At 45.7% G+C, this 16,060-nt stretch overlaps 1 protein-coding gene across 4 annotated transcripts in view; it reads left to right on the top strand.

Moving 5' to 3' along the window:
• shank1 (SH3 and multiple ankyrin repeat domains 1) overlaps window positions 1-16,060 on the top strand; it is a 58,096-nt gene that overhangs the window by 39,032 nt on the left and 3,004 nt on the right. For 3 of the 4 annotated variants that reach the window (XM_089018123.1, XM_089018122.1, XM_089018124.1), the window contains 10 exons: window positions 5,491-5,573; window positions 5,642-5,766; window positions 7,255-7,390; window positions 7,474-7,554; window positions 8,853-8,861; window positions 9,088-9,114; window positions 9,183-9,239; window positions 9,409-9,524; window positions 10,587-10,710; window positions 11,782-15,172. In XM_089018123.1, the coding sequence (XP_088874249.1) occupies window positions 5,491-5,573; window positions 5,642-5,766; window positions 7,255-7,390; window positions 7,474-7,554; window positions 8,853-8,861; window positions 9,088-9,114; window positions 9,183-9,239; window positions 9,409-9,524; window positions 10,587-10,710; window positions 11,782-15,172 (4,149 nt within the window). The remainder of the gene's footprint in view (window positions 1-5,490; window positions 5,574-5,641; window positions 5,767-7,254; window positions 7,391-7,473; window positions 7,555-8,852; window positions 8,862-9,087; window positions 9,115-9,182; window positions 9,240-9,408; window positions 9,525-10,586; window positions 10,711-11,781; window positions 15,173-16,060) is intronic. The other variant, XM_089018125.1, reaches the window with a different exon arrangement.

The following is a 16,060-nucleotide window of genomic DNA, read 5'->3' as shown; positions in this document are numbered from 1 at the left end:
ATTTTATATGTTTTTTAATTGAAAATTAGGGGTGTGCGTTATACACGTGTGCGTGTTATACTCAAATAAATACAGTATTTATGTGATTGCAATATTTTCTCGTCTGTATCAATAATTATATTTCCTTGATGATATCATCAGGTCAAAAAACTAAGATCATATCACGATACAATTGATTTTATTCTCCTCCTCATTTTTGTATTGTGTCATCACCAATCAGCCGCACTTTTGATATTTGAAGCACAATCAAAAGGTAATATCAGTCACAGTATCCATTTGTATCTTGACTCTGTCCACAAAGCCACAAGCTGATATACCGAAATATCCATATTTTGTCCCACCACTGAACATGGATAATCACTAATAATCTTGAGAATAACCTGTGATATCATGTGATCATGATATTTTTCTTTGGACATTTTCCAAACATATCGATAGTGTTTTTTTGTTGTCCTTGTTCTTACATTTGTTGACCTGAGCGGTCATCAATCAATCCCGATTTTGACAGTGTGTGTCAATGAACTCATTCACTGCCATTCCCGAATTGTTTCGGGAATTGAAAATATAATGTAGAGCGCCATTCCCGAATTAGTTCGGGTTTTGTATTTTGTTTCTCGGATGTCGATAAAGCGCTGGCCAAATCTCTAGCAGTGTTTTTTTCCCTTTCTACAAAAGGGCAGCATTTGCCTTTTGTCCATGTTAGTGCTTGTTACAGCTTCAGCTTGCATTGTATTTTGGGCAGCCACCCTCATTTCAAGCTTAGATAACTCCAGACTCATATGACTTTGGAATTAACTGTTTTTGTCTAATGAAAGAAGAGCATCTAAGGTTTCTTCCGCTGCATTGTATGTTTATGTAGTCCAAAAACTCAATATTCTGTGGGTCTGGGAGTTTGAGTAACAATGACAAAAACCCTGGCACTGGAGTTGACATATTTTTGCACATCGTCTGGCAGTAAATCAGTTAAGCTTGAAAGTGCGATATCGGCAACAATATCGACAATGCGGCCAGTATAGGCTGACCTCACTTTGTCTTTGAGCTAACCGTTACTCTGCGTTTATCCGTCGTATCACATCATCACGACAGTCCCTTGATGACTGACAGCTGTCCGCTCGAACCACTCGAACGGTATGTCGTTTTAATTTTATTTATTTTTTATGAATGGGACTTGATGACAGTGACGAGATTTTGAATGCATGTGCGGTGTGCGTGTTTGCATGAAGTCCCCGCCTCTTTGCTTGCAGAAAGCCAGTCACCTGTCTCCAAAGCATCTCCCTCCCTCCTTCCTTCCGCCACCTCCCTCCATGCCTGTCGCATCCAACGCAGTTCCCACTCGCCTCCTGTCTTTTTAAGCATGAAGGGGCTGGGGGAGTGCGGCTCTCTCCTACTCCCGTCCTCCTCCTCCTCTTCTTCTTTCTCTCCTTTCCACCTCCTCCTTGCCGTTTGCCTCTCGCTGCTGTTGAGAAGGAGAAGGAGAGGGAGGGGAGGAAATGGCGGCGGAGGCATGCGGCGAGGAGGATCTCTCCCACTCCCTGTCCCTCTCCTCCTCCTGGCCGATGTTGGGCCCGCTGAATCGGAGCATCTGGTTCATTTACAGGTACCCGTCCAACCTTTTTTTTTTAATTATTTTAAAACCTTCTCCCTCCACTCCATCCTTCCGTCGCCGTGGTAGCCGCTGGCGGGAGTCGTAATGCCTTGGCGTCATGACTGGCAAGATCGATTGGAGCCACTTGACAGATGTTGCGGCGCCGGGATTTGTTTTGATTGTATTGGTGTATCGGTGCGCAGGTGCATGTATAAAGGGCACGTGTGCCAGCGTTTGACTGAATGAACATGTGTGTAAGCAACACACGCACGCGCTCCGGCAGTGTCACGCCTCTGTGGATTGATGGCATGTTGTTGTGCTTCGGTCGGTGCGTGAGAGTGTCGCGACGATGCCGTCAAAAGCAATCCTTTGCCCCTTTCAGTTTGTGCTGATTACAAATGGGTTTTGCCCACGATGTCATTGGTCACGTTCATGCAACTGAATGCAAAAGTCGCACATTAGCATCGTCAAATGTCCCGCGAGTGCCAAAATGACTTGGAACTATTGTTCAAAGTCATACTTTTTACATTCATTTCACTCGGCATGATTGATAATTGCCGCCGTGCACGATAGAAATGACCAGAGCTATTGGAAATGAGCTACACAGTCAAAAAAGTAGCCATAAAACTAGTCTGACGTGAAAGTGAAAAAGAAACGAATCCACGTGAAACAATCCATATCGTACACAATGCCAAGATTTACTTAGAACTGATAACTGCTACCGAGAAAAGGTGAAAAAAAAAACAGAACTCCAACTCCGTGAAATGTTTCTCATACTTGCTATTAAGTCACTCACTGCCATTCACGAATTTATTTGGGAATTGAAAATATGACTTAGAGCACGAGTGTTGAACTCATTTTTTTGCAGCGGGCCACATTATAGTTACGGTTTCCTCTTGGGGGGCCGTTATGAATTTGGGGAAACCATTAGAATGGTTCATCTCCACATATTACATAGAGCACACAACAAATCAATGAATAACTATAAATTAACTGTTTTTGTGGTTTACAAATTTAAATTTTGGTTCGAATTTTAGCGAGCAAACTTAAAATGCTTGATTTACTTTCACGGGCCGAATAAAATGATGTGGCAGGCCAGAGTTGACCACCGGGCCGTGACTTTGGCATCAGGGACTTAGAGCGTCATTCCCGAATTATTATTTTTTTCTTTTCCACCAGGGGGCAGCATTTCCTTTTTTTTCCACATTAGCGCTTTGTTCCAGCTTCAGCTGTTATTAAAGGACAACCGACGTCATTTTTTTGTTTTTTAACTGACACCAGAAAAAAACGTTTTATAGCATCTAAAATACCCAAAACACGCAGTATGATATTTTTAGTCAACTGCAAAACACCAATAAAAATGACTTAAAGAGTGCAAAAAATTGAGCTGCGAATTGGGCATTTTCAGAAAGTCCCGCCCCAGTTCGTGATGTCACGCCAAGACGTCTTGCATTGCTGGAGAATCAAAACAATGGCTTCAGATTCTGAGAATATACTTTCTTGTTACACATCCAGTTATGAATATGATTCAAATAGTTCTGAAGAGGAAAGCATACATGTTTGCAATCGATTAAATAATTTATTTGTGCCATTTTGAGGCAACATTGGGGGGAAATGTATCACTCAAAAAGAGGCAGAAAATGGCGGCCAAGCTCCTGTGAGGAATTAATCAGCCCGTTTACACAGGCTGATAAATTGCTTCCATGGAGCTTGGTCGCCCTCTTCTGGCGGCTTTTTGGTGCAACACGAGGTTTTCAGACCAAACAAGTACAGCAAAATACATTGACGTGATGGAAGGACTGCTCCAATGTGTCTTTTTTCGGTCAGGGGTGTTCCCTCAGTGACGTCACGTACGGACTCGTCACCAACTCAAAAACAAGACTTCCTGAATGTTCAGCGCGAGTCTTAAAACGTAAAATATAGCTATATGCGGTGGAATCTTATTAAAATACGCTCAGTAGAAGTCATTTGAAGCCATTTTACAAATTATGGACACAACTTGTCCGGAGACGTCGGTTGTCCTTTAAAGGACAAGTTGTGTGTTGAACATAAGGACTGCCTCCTGACCATAAAAAAGACACATTGTAGCGTATTTCCATCACGTCAATGTATTTTGCTGTCCTGTTTTTTTGAAACCCTTGTGTTACATCCAAAAGCCGCCAGCAGAGGGAGTCCAAGCTCCATGCAAGGAATGTATCAGTATGTGTAAACGGGCTGATTCATTCCTCACAGCTTTTTTGCCTCTTTTTGGGTGAGTCATCCCCCCCTCCCACCAGTTTGCCTCAAAATGACACAGAATAAATTCTTTAATCGATTGCAAACATGTATGCTTTCCTCTTCAGAACTATTTGAATCGTATTCATAACTGGATGTGTAACAAGAAAGCATATTCTCCGAATCTGAAGCAATTGTTTTGATTCTCCAGCAATGCAAGACGTCTTGGCGTGACGTCACGAACTGGGGGCGGGACTTTCTGAAAATGCCCAATTCGCAGCTCAATTTTTTGCAGATTTTGGACACTTTAAGTCATTTTTATTGGTGTTTTGCATTTGACTAAAAATATCATACTGCGTGTTTTGCGTATTTTAGATGCTATAAAACGTTTTTCTGATGTCAGTTAAAAAACAAAAAAGTGACGTTGGTTGCCCTTTAAAGCGCTATATAAACCAATATGTATGTATTGCATTGTATTTTGGACAGCCGCCCCCATTTCAAGCTCAGATAACTCCAGACCCATATAATTTAGGAATTAACTCTTTTTGTGATGAAAGAAGAGTGCATAAGGTTTCTTACGCTGCATTGAATGTTTATGTAGTCCTAAAACTCAATATTCTGTGGGTCCTGCATTTTGAGTGACAATGACAAAAACACTGGCACTGGAGTGGACACATTTTTGCACATATCTCGCAGTGAATGATTTTATTAGAACCCACATGAGAAATAAGAAAAAAAGGCCCCAAAAATCCTCATTCTTGGCAATCTGTGCGTGGTCACAGCACACGCTTTACACAGTTCTGTCTTTATTTTTATCTGTACAACTTTGGAAGGATTACATATGTCGTGTTGTGTTTTTTTTTGTACAACCTTTGCAAAATTGACGGTAATTTTATTTATCTTCGCACAGCATTTGGAAGATTTGTGATCGTGTTCTTTGTATTATTTTAACCTTCCATTCCTCTATCATTGTATTTTTTTTACCTGTACAAACTTTCGGAGATTTACACTTGTCTTCTGTTTTTTCCTCCACAACTTTGGATAACATTTCTTCTCTTTATTAATTTATTTCAATTACAGAAAGTTTAAACTATTGAAGCTCTTATTTTAACTGACATAACATTTGAGAGATTCAGAGTGTCATTTCAACTGATGGAGGATTCTTGTTTTCTTATTTGAATCCAAGCAACTTCTATGGGTATCTTATTTGCTTAACCGCCATTTTGACTTTTGGTGTTTTTTACAGCAGCACAGTATTGCCTTAATATAAGTTTAACCTACATATTTCCTTTGTTTCCGGATGTCATATGTATTAAGTTATCACTGGTGTTTATTAATAACTCCTGCTTTGATTATTATTTTTTTATTATTCAGAGACCTGAATTAAAACCCAGAGAGAAATAGACGTTGTGAAATTCAACTAGGCCGATAAAGCTAAGCCTTCAAAGGTGCTCCACATCAAGGCAAACATTTCTCTCCCTGGTTACTCCGGATTTTTTTTCTTTTTGTCCACATAAAAATGTTATTTTGTGCAGGGTGCGTGCTCAAAGATGACAGTACGATCAAAGCATCTCATCAGATGCTTTGACAACTGTTTTTTCCCCGCCTCGTAACCAGCTCACTGTTGTGCAGTGTGTAAAATAGCGATACCATTTGAAGTCTCGTTTTGGCCTTCTGTGTTCCCAAACCAGTGACTACATCATCAAGGAGAAGACGGTACTACTGCAAAAAAAAGACAGCGAGGGCTTTGGATTTGTGCTGCGAGGCGCCAAAGGTGAGGAAGAAGAGCGCACCACATAACGGAAACAACAATTACGATGTTCGTTTCTCGCCATCTTGCAGCTCAAACCCCCATCGAGGAGTTCACACCAACTCCTGCCTTCCCTGCGCTGCAGTACCTGGAATCAGTGGACGAGGGCGGCGTGGCCTGGCGGGCCGGTCTCAGGATGGGCGACTTCCTCATCGAGGTAACTTGCACGTATGGGGTTCAGATCAAAAGATGAACATCAGACCAAATGTTAAGAGGTCCACCATTTGCTTCTGGCATTTACACCCAGAGTCCATTGACAAATTGAGCAATTTAATTTGGGATTGCTGATAAAGCGATGATGTGACTCGTTAAAACAAAGTACTGGCAACGCGCTTTTACGTTTGATTCGGCATGATTCAATAAGATCACATCAACATATTTGACTTCAAATACTTCAAAAGTCCCTTTTAAAAATTACATCCCTTCCCCCATGTTTCTGGAATGGCTATGCATAACCTCCTTGGGAGGCACATGGGGAAAAAATTCACAGCTTCTCAGTAAACCACACTAATCTGGGTCATTCCTTGCAGAGGATAAAGACTATATGCAGTGTTTGAAATAGCGTCTGCCCGGTGGCCCGGGGCATACAACTTTCAAAACGTCTCGGCCCGGATGGCCGACAACTTGTTTAAGAAAAAGAAAGCGATATTTTTTCAAATCAAACGTTTGTTTTATTCAATAAACCAAAAGCCACAAACAAACCGCTACGAGCCACGTGGACTCCAATTTCTCAGTGGCTTTCAAATATCCGAAGTACACTTTTCAGTCAGGGTGTAGTCCGAAGCAGGCTTCTGATTGGCTGCCGGTGCCGAGTATGCAAATAGCAAAATGAACGTTCGTTTGACGATTTGCATACTCGGCCCCGGCAGCCAGTCAGAAGCCTGCTTCGGACTACACCCTGACTGAAAAGTGTACTTCAGAGTTTTGAAAGCCGCTGAGAAAGTGGAGTCCACGTAGCTTTGAGCAGACAACATGTTGCAAACGTTACATTGTACATCATGACGACAAACGACAACTGGAGCAAAATCTTCAGCAAGGTATATTTACCATGAATCAGCCAAGGGGGCATTTTTGGTTGGTACTTCCTTAATTTAAAAAAAAAACCCTTTAAACTTCGCAACAATGTTTTTATTTTTTGGGCCGATTAGACGTCTTTATGTGTTTTGTGAAAAATCGGGCAGACAACTTTATGGCCGGGCCGGCAACTTTTCAGAGTTGTCTGCCCGAGTGTCCACTAACTTTTTGTCATGAGTTTCAGACACTGCTGTATGTCTGTGAGCATTGATATCTTATCTGTTTTCACTGTTTTAAATGTGTGAGTTGCATTAAGGAGTGTCTATGACGTTTTTTATTGCTTGTTAGCATAAACCTAAACGGACTGTCCGAAGAAAATGTTTTGTGGTTGTTTTAAATACATTTATGCAATATTCTTTGAAGCAACTTGAAAACCAGTTTTTAAATAACATCAAATACATGCCATTACAATATTTGCCGTACTGCTTTTTTATGCGCTTGTATCACAGATCTTCTCACAAATCAAATCCCTCCTGGTCCCCCCCACAAAAGATACATTTGCAATGGCTCTCGAAAAAACTTGCCGCACTGATAAGCGCAGAGCAGGAAAAAGAATGTAAACGTCTTCTAGGTCAACGGTCAGAACGTGGTGAAAGTGGGTCACCGCCAAGTAGTCAACATGATCCGGCAGGGCGGCAACAGCCTGATGGTCAAGGTTGTCATGGTGACCCGGAACCCAGACATGGAGGAAGGCGCCCGGAAGAAAAGTAAGGAGTCAAGATAGTGCAACGCAGATGAAAGGAATCCTCACGAGTGGTCACCTGCGGCCATTGTTGTGCTTGCGTTGCAGTCCCGCAGCAAAGCAAGAGGCTGAGCGCACCCGCCATTGCCCTGCGATCGAAGTCCATGACGTCGGAGCTGGAGGAAATGGGTGAGTCAACGCTTTTAGGTTTCTTCAAAGGCTGTGCAGGGCACTCCTTGGCCTTCAGTAGTGCTAGGTCTGAATCAATCAGCTGCGAGTATGGTGTGATATTACTACGCGTCCACTAGAGGATGCCGTTGGCCAGGAAATAACTTGTGACTTAAAGAAAGTTAAGAAATACTGTCATGAAACTATTCGAAGTTTTACTATGAACATGTGGATTCATGATAACCTCATCAAATTGCAATAGTATTTGCTATTTGATAGACATAATGATGTCTATCTAATTCTTGAAAAGTCCATCTTAAAATGACTTGAGCAGTACATCTGCAACCGAATCAATTTCCTCTCCTCCTCAGTCATTGTGGGTTGACAAAACCACTATTAAATCAACACGATATATTTGCGTATGCAGCTCGCTACAGATACAATATGCTAGCTCTGGCCAGTGTACTCTTCAGTAGCGGCTAGTGATACTATGATTGGCTAGAGACTAGCCAATCATGTGACAAGCCGATCATAGTTTGTGCAAACGTTGACATTTCCAGCGCCTTGCAACAAGCCTTGGGTTGCCAACTCGAACTCTGATTAGTTAAAGCAAGACGTTTCATTGACATTGATTTTTATGCTCCAGGGTCTACAGAACTGATTGTGAAGGTTTACAGGTAGATTTCCGACCATGGTAACAAATAACGGCCCAAATATGATTGGTGAAATGCTTAAATACAAAAACAAACATCAGGAAGCAGCACAATGGAGAAAAATCAATGAAAGGAAGCTGAAAGACAATTTGGAGTTATTTAATAAGAATTCATGGACAAAATATAATTCACATTAGTCTGTGATTCAGGTATTTTTAGGCCAGCAGAGAAGGCCTTGCAGGCCCTGATGGCCCACCACTGATTTTCAAGTAACTTTATTTGCTTTTACTTTGTTACATTAGCCCGGGGGCCGGCAACGCGCGGATCCAGTGCCGCATGTGGCTCTTTAGCGCTGCCCTAGTGGCTCCCCGAAGCTTTTAAAATGTTAGGAAAATGGTAAAAGATGTGGTAGTGAAAATATATTTTTTGTTTGAATGTTGTTTATTTTGGTGGGAAGTCCCCCCCCCCCCCCAGCAAATATCCCAAAATGAGTTTATAAAATTGATGCCGAGCATGATTTACAATTGTGGAACTTTTTCCCTCCGGTCCTGTAGGTGGCAGTAATGGTTATTGCAAACCAGGTTCCAACCACTGAATTAATGATGCAGACTGATGATTTCTTCTGTGTTTTTGTCTCCTCGTGGTGCCACCGGAATGTTTCAACAGTGGAAAGAGGTGCAAGTTTTTATTTGATTCATTTTATTGTGTTGTTTTGTGTCCTTAATGTATAATCGATGGTTGTAAAAAAAACAAAGTGTCTTGGAATAATTGGCCTTGTCACATGCAAGAAAGTATTTCCACCCAAGTTCATGTTCCGCTCCGGGGAACGTTATTAGTATTCTGCATAACTATGCTGTCATGCTCCCGCCAAAGACGAGTGTCCTTTTTGTCCTCCTCGCAGCTGCCACCCCGTGGAAAAAAAAGTCAGGTAATCTCTTGCCCACCCTTTTATTGTTTTGTGTGTGTGGTCACTCCTCAACTTTCTCCTGCTTCCAGAGCTGGAATCCTCCCAAGTGGCCGAGAAGAAGAGGACCGTCTATCAGATGGCTTTGAGTAAGACCACGTCGACGGCGACATTGTTCCTCGCCTTCTGCGTCCCGTCTTTTTTCCCGTTTTTTTCCATTTTACGTGGCTGTCGTCCCCCTTTTTTCCTGTTTCATCGTCATGTGCGTGTTGCCTCCTCTTCCGTCCTTCCTTTTCCTTCCTTCACTCTTGCTCTCAGATAAACTAGATGAAATTCTTGCAGCGGCTCAGCAGACAATCAGCACGAACGAGGCATCAGGGCCACGGGGACAGGGCCCCAAACGAGACAGGGGACGGACTTTCTATAGCAATGAGGTGTGTGGGCGTGTCCTATGTACTAAGTGGACATTTAAAAAAACATTCTCAGTTTCCCAACGGTCGAGTTGCTCTATATTGTTTTTTTTTTTTACTTTCATCTTATCCTCCCTGAACTCTACTGTTCTCTCTTGCTGCAATCTTTTTTGGCTTCTTTACTTCCTGTCCTCCTTCCCTCTCTCTACGCGCTCTGCTTTTTACTCATGCCACCTTATATCTTCTTTCATTTCAAGCTTTTTTTTGCCTTTCTTCCTGACCTCCTCCCTTGCACTTAAAAATGTGTTATTCTTACTTTGCTCTCCTCCGGCTTTCACGGTCACCCTTTCTTCTTTACTTTCTTCCCCCCAGTCTCTGCCTCCTTCCTTTGCACGCCATTCCTTCCCACCTGATTTCCTCTGTTGCGTCCTTCCTTTCTTGATTTGTTCCTTCTTTCCTTCCTTTCTTTACTCCTTCCTTCCTTTCTTCACCACCTCCTTCCTTCCAATCTTCCTTCCAGCCCTCACTCTTGATGGGTTAAAAGTGATCGTTCCAACAGCTCTCTCCTTCATTCCCTCCGTCCCTCTTTCCTTCCATCTTTATTTCTGTCCTTCCTTCTTTCTGTCCTTCCTTCTTTTCTTACTTCATTCCTTTCTTCACCACCTCTTTCCTCCCTACATTCCTTCCCCCTTGCTCCTTCCTTCCTTCCTTCCTTCACCACCTCCTTCCTTCCCTCACTCCCTCCTTCCCTCTCACCTCCTTTCTTCCCCCTTCTTCCCTATTTGCTCAAACCTGTTTTCTCTTCTTTCCATCTTTACCACTTTCCTGCTCTCCGACCTCCTTAATCTTCCCTCAAACCACAGCTCTTCATTTGACATCCTTCATTCTCCTAAAACCAATTTTCTGCCTTCCCATCTTCCTTCCTTCCTTGCAACCAGTCGAATACTGCTTTAGAATCCACTTTTTCAATAATCAGTTATTCATCAAGTTACCTGTATAAACACATTATTTTAGAAACTTGCCTTTGATCTGGTTTCTATCAGCTCTATGTCAGTTTTTGTAAGACATCCATATCTGCACTTCCAGACAAACTACGCAGACCAAGCCGGCATGGCAGTATCGGCGTCTGGCCTGGTTCTGGCCTACGATCTGGGCCACTATGCCACACCACACGCCGCCCCGCACGGTATGCTGCGGCAAAAATCCATCGGTGAGGTTGTTTGTTTCTCCTACCTGTCCGTCTGTTTGCCCTTGAGTGCATCCGCCTGTCTGTCTGTCCTCTGGACCCGCTGAGGAAGGGTCTAGCTTGTGCTGGTCTCTGTTGTTTGTGGCGCTTCTGTGTCTGTGTAGAAGGCCACTGTTGTGTTTCTCTCGTGTGCCTATGCTGTAAACATAATAATACTAATAATTATGGTGTACCTCCTAACATTGAAAACATTATGATTGTCATTGAATCCATAGGTGCAATTATATACTTGTAAGTATACATTTGTAGCATAGAATTCGTAACATTGCACTTGACACCAATGGTTTTAAGTCGTGGTTGAACAAATTGGGGTGTAAAAACTGCTGTTGATATCGCTTAAAAACTCAGGCTTATCTACACGAATGAACCATGTTGATCTGAGTTGTTCTGGTATGCCTCACACAGTTTTTTTTTGTTTTTGTTTTTTTTGGGCGGGTATTATTGAACTTGCATAGACAAAAAACATAAGAAAAATTAGTTACCCATAGAACACCTGACTTGGAAGACTTGCATTTACTGTGTGTACTGTACTCTAACTTGACGTGTATACATACAGTATGTTTCTACTCCAATAAAACCTTGTCTTTCTTTTGGAATACGTGTTACAAAAAAAAGCTAAAGAAAACACTGACCGCGCAGAGTTAATCCTTTCTCACTAATGTCACAATATGTCAACATGATTTTTCTGAACTTTTTGAACAAATTCCAAATTATCACACAGATAAGGAGCAACTTTTTCCATTAGGTTGTTTTTCTATTTCTGTGAGTGATCTGTATAGGAGTGACAAGGTATAGTGTCACACTTAGTCTTTTCTCACTTTATTTCACTTTTTACTGCTTCTGTCTTGTAACATGACAATGTACAGTAACACAAACTGATGTGTGAAGTAAGTAGCCCAAGACTTGAGGACAGGCTTGGCGGTGGCTAGACGGGCAGGTAGATAAAGACAAGCATGCTCAGTTTTCCTGTGCTTGGTGTAGCCACTTTTAGGAAGTCAAATTCAACTCTATTCTCTTCGTCCTTTGTGATTCCAGGAGTGCCCGAGGAAGAAAAGCAGTTCCTGCATCCTCCAGCTATGAAATTTGCCCGCAGTCTATCAGTGCCTGGCCCGGATGACATCCCTCCACCCCCAACCACAGCACCACCAGACCCTCCGTTCTCCTCTGCACCACCCCTCGGTTGGCGAGCCAAGGCGTCCCAACAGCCCCCCGTTTCTGTGTCGCAGTCCTCTGTCATTTCCTCATACTACCAGCCCTACACCCAGGCAGTGCACTTAACCCAAGTGGGCCGGGAGAGGGCGGGCGGATCAGCAGTGGACCATTCAGCTTTCTATTCCCACGTAGGCCCCCACACTGTCCAAAGCAGGACAGCAACACGTAAGGTTGCCTATACCGGAGAGTCTATCAGTGGGACCGGGGCGGTCAAAACAGCCGGTCTTCGGAGGGGCTACAGCAGCACCGTACCCCCATCCAGCATCGCGACTGTCATGCCGCAACAACAGACTGGTCAACCGCAACGGGTAGAGCGTAGCGTCACTGGAGCAGGGGGTCCTAAAGGCGGTGCCCGGAGAGGCAAGGGTCCCCTGGTTAAACAATCCAAGGTGGAGGATCTGCGAGCAGCCCATGGCACACTAGGGGGCAAAGTGGAGAAGAGTTCCATCCCCATTCCCACCATCATCGTCAAGGCCCCATCCACCAGCAGCAGCGGCCGTAGCAGCCAGGGCAGTAGTGTGGAGGCCGATAACCCAGCTCCCGGGGAAACGGAAGAATCCCAAATACCCCATGGTCCTCCTCCTTGTACCCCGGCTCCTCAGGCCCCTGCACCACCTACCGTCCCCGCACCACCGCCCCCGTCGCTGCCTTCCATGCGAGCCCAGGACGGTTTGGACTTCACCAGCCAGTTTGGGGCAGCCGTCGTGGGTGCGGCTCGCCGGGACCGTGAACGCTTTCACGAAGCCCGCAGGAAGAGTGCCTCCTTGTTCATGTCCGCAGATGAGGAGCTGGGTTTTGGTGGTGATGGTGTGGGGGCATTAACGCGGGCTCACCTGTCGCAGCAGCAGCTCAACACGCAAGCTGAAAGTCCAAATTCCAAGCTTCGCCCTTCCAAATCCATAGACGAGGGCATGTTCTCCGGAGACACCTTCATCCATCACACCCGCAGCATGCCTCCTGCCTTTGGACTACCAGAGTACTCCACTCCTGCCCTGGACTATCAGCCCAAGTCTGTTCCTGCTGACCTCTACACCGCTGCAAGCAGGCAGCCCACCCCCTCCTCTACTTTCATCCACCCCCTTACGGGAAAAGCTCTGGATCCCACGTCGCCACTCGGGCTCGCCCTGGCAGCCAGAGAGCGTGCTCTACGGGACGACAGTCGGTTGAGAAGGGGCCCAGAGCGCCCCTTCATGCGCCAGATGTCCAGTGTTGTCTTCCCTTCATCTACAATCACCGCACAGCCGGTGTCGTCCTCTGCCCAATCCTCCAGCTCCTACTTGGTGACTTCCTCTTCTCTGGCTGCCACCACTCCTTCCATTGGACGTCCGCCCTCACCGAGAATACTCCGAGGGGGCATGTGGGCTGAGGAGAGCGCAGGCGGTGGCACTGAACGAGAACGAGAAGGAAGCGGCGCTCGCGAAGGACTCAGAGTTCGCTTCTCGGAGGACACGCACACGCACCCTTACCAATCCCAGTCATATCAAGCCAGCTTCAAGGAGCGAGAACGGTCAGGGGACCGAGCGAGGGAGGCCGCTCGGGAACGAGAGCGGGAGAAAGAGCATGAAGGTTACATGAAGAGAGCTGAACAGTTGGAAAATGAGCAGGCATCCCAGCAGCCTCGGCGGCCTTCGTTCCTTAGGATGGAGAGTCAAAGCGAGGCTTACGTCTTATCCCGCCCCACCACCTCCAATCTACCAACTGGCTCTCAACAGACAGGGAACAATACTGGCCTGATGGTTCTTCCGCCGCCTGCCCCTTCGGTAGACGCAGATGATGAATTTGTATATGCAGACCCCCTCCCACCACCGTTAGAGTTTGCCAACAGCGTTGACAAGAGATACTCCCAACGCCGGCTTCTCCCCAATTTAACCCAACAGAAGATGCATCCTCCTCTGCCTCCTCCACCACCACCGCCACCTCCGCCTCCGCCCATCCAAAAGGAACTGTTTGGTAGTACGTTCCCCACCCACACACCCCTACCTTCTCCCCAGGCGGGGGATTCCACCGCCTCCAGCCTCACATCTTATGACAGTGAGGTAGCTAACCTGACTCAATCTGCTCACTCCCCCTCCCAGATATCGCCCAACCCACCTCCTCGTCACTCACCTTCAATCTTACAGCCCACGTCAACAAGTGGACCCCCACCTCCACCCTCGGTATCACCACCCCCAACCCCTGGCTCCTATCATAGGCCCTTGTCAGTGTCTCATCCACACCACCTGTACAACAGCACCCATGCCCGTGGGCGCACCTCACCCACTCCCCCACTCACTGTAACTCCACCACCTGCCTACCGGGGGCCCCCATCCCTTTCCTCCATGGCCGTCACCTCCGCCCCTGTGCGGGCCACAGGCTCATTTGCCATGACCACAAGCTATGCCAACACAACCACCGCTGCTGCCATCACCACAAGCACCTCCACACAACTCTACCACGAACGAACGCATGCCACATTCACTGCCCCCATACAGGGCAGCCACCACAGGACAGGGGAGCGCCACCGTCCACCCCCCGCGGCTAAGAAGGGAGAATCCCAGGAAACTGTGGTGGACTCGGGCATAGAAGAGCTGGACAGTCGCAGTAGTAGTGATCACCACTTAGACAGCCTCCTGGCAAACGTTCGGGCTGATAGGCTGGATCGAGGAGAGAGGGGGGGCAACCGATTAGCAGGCGGAGCAGCAGAATTGGCGGAACGTGGGGATTTTCTCGAGTCATACATGAGTTACACAGACGGGCAAAGTTTTGAGATGCAAAATGCCGCAGCAGTGGCAGCATCAACCTACCCAAAAAGCAGCCGGTTCAGGGAAGGAAGTCGAGGAGGTGAGCTCCACAGACAGACAAGCACTGCCCCTGCGTCATTCCACTCTCACAGGCGAAGGGATGACCATGAACAGGAAGAGGAGGGGGCAGAGGAAGGTGCCACGATGGAAGATGAAAGCTGCCAGGACAGATGCGGGTTGAGGGACGTGCAAAATTTTGGACGTCCCAGCTCACCTTATTTTGACCGTCCACGCACTCCTGAAATGAAGCCTCTTTGGGGTGAAGGACCATTGAGTGTTGACGCCGGGGGGCAGCTTGGGGCACTTTTAGAGGGAAAGAAGATTTACCCTGCTGCTTCGAGTATCAAGTCAAACATGATCAATGACCTGAGTGGCAAACCACAGCAAAGAACCAAGGACAACTGGAGCAACCAGAGACCACTGAGCAGACACAGGTACACGGGCCTTTTTGTTGCTTTGTGACCTTCAGACGAGAGATGGGGGCGGGGAGCTCCAGTCACATGAACATGACTAGAAGTCAAAACTATGGACGACTCAGTTTGAACTTTGAGGAAAAGGTTTCTTCAGCCGTCATCTGTACTTCTTTGAAGGAGTTGGAAAAATTCTCAGCTAAAGAAAATAGATGGTATGAAAGAGGAGTGAAAGAAACATTTTTTATAAAACAGCGAAACCTTTCACTAAATCGCCATAGTGGCTAAAGGTTTAATTTAGACTGTCCTTACAACAGTCTTCTTATGCCAATACCACATAGGCTTAGTCATGCTAATGAGGTGAAACCCATGCCAGGGATAAAGCAAGGTAATCAGATTAGCTTGAGGGTGTGGTCCTCTGCTCCCCCAACCATACCATGTAGGCTTAGTCATGCTAATGATGTGAAACCAGAGCCAGGAATAGAACAATGTGAGGTAATCAGAATGGCTTCAGGGAGTGGTCCACTGCTCCCCCAATCTTAGAGCAGGGACTTATAAGAGCAAGGGTCCGGCACAGGGACCTATCAGAGCAGGAGATGGGCACAGGGACCTATCAGAGCAGAGGTCTGGCAATGTCCATTCGGGATATGGGGCCAGGGTTACCAGCACAAGTTTAGTTCACTGACAAAGCTCTTCGGATGAGGAGCAAAACGTCCGACACCTTCAAAAAAGTATAAATGACGGCTGAAGAAACCTTTTCCTCGATGAACCACTCCTGTACGACTGAGAGCTTACACAGACTTCAGTTTGAATTTATTATTCATGAGGCTTGACTTGAACTTGCTTTAGCTGACAACACCTTCCTGTTTCCTTTTGGCGAAACTGTTTTTTTATTCCATTTTGTTTGTTTTT

This window comes from Hippocampus bargibanti, linkage group LG17 (assembly GCF_051943395.1).
Source record: "Hippocampus bargibanti isolate YZ-2025 linkage group LG17, ASM5194339v1, whole genome shotgun sequence".
NCBI classification, from domain to species: Eukaryota; Metazoa; Chordata; class Actinopteri; order Syngnathiformes; family Syngnathidae; genus Hippocampus; species Hippocampus bargibanti.
The sequence above is the reverse complement of the archived record's forward strand: the minus strand, read 5'-3'. Positions and strand labels throughout refer to the sequence as shown.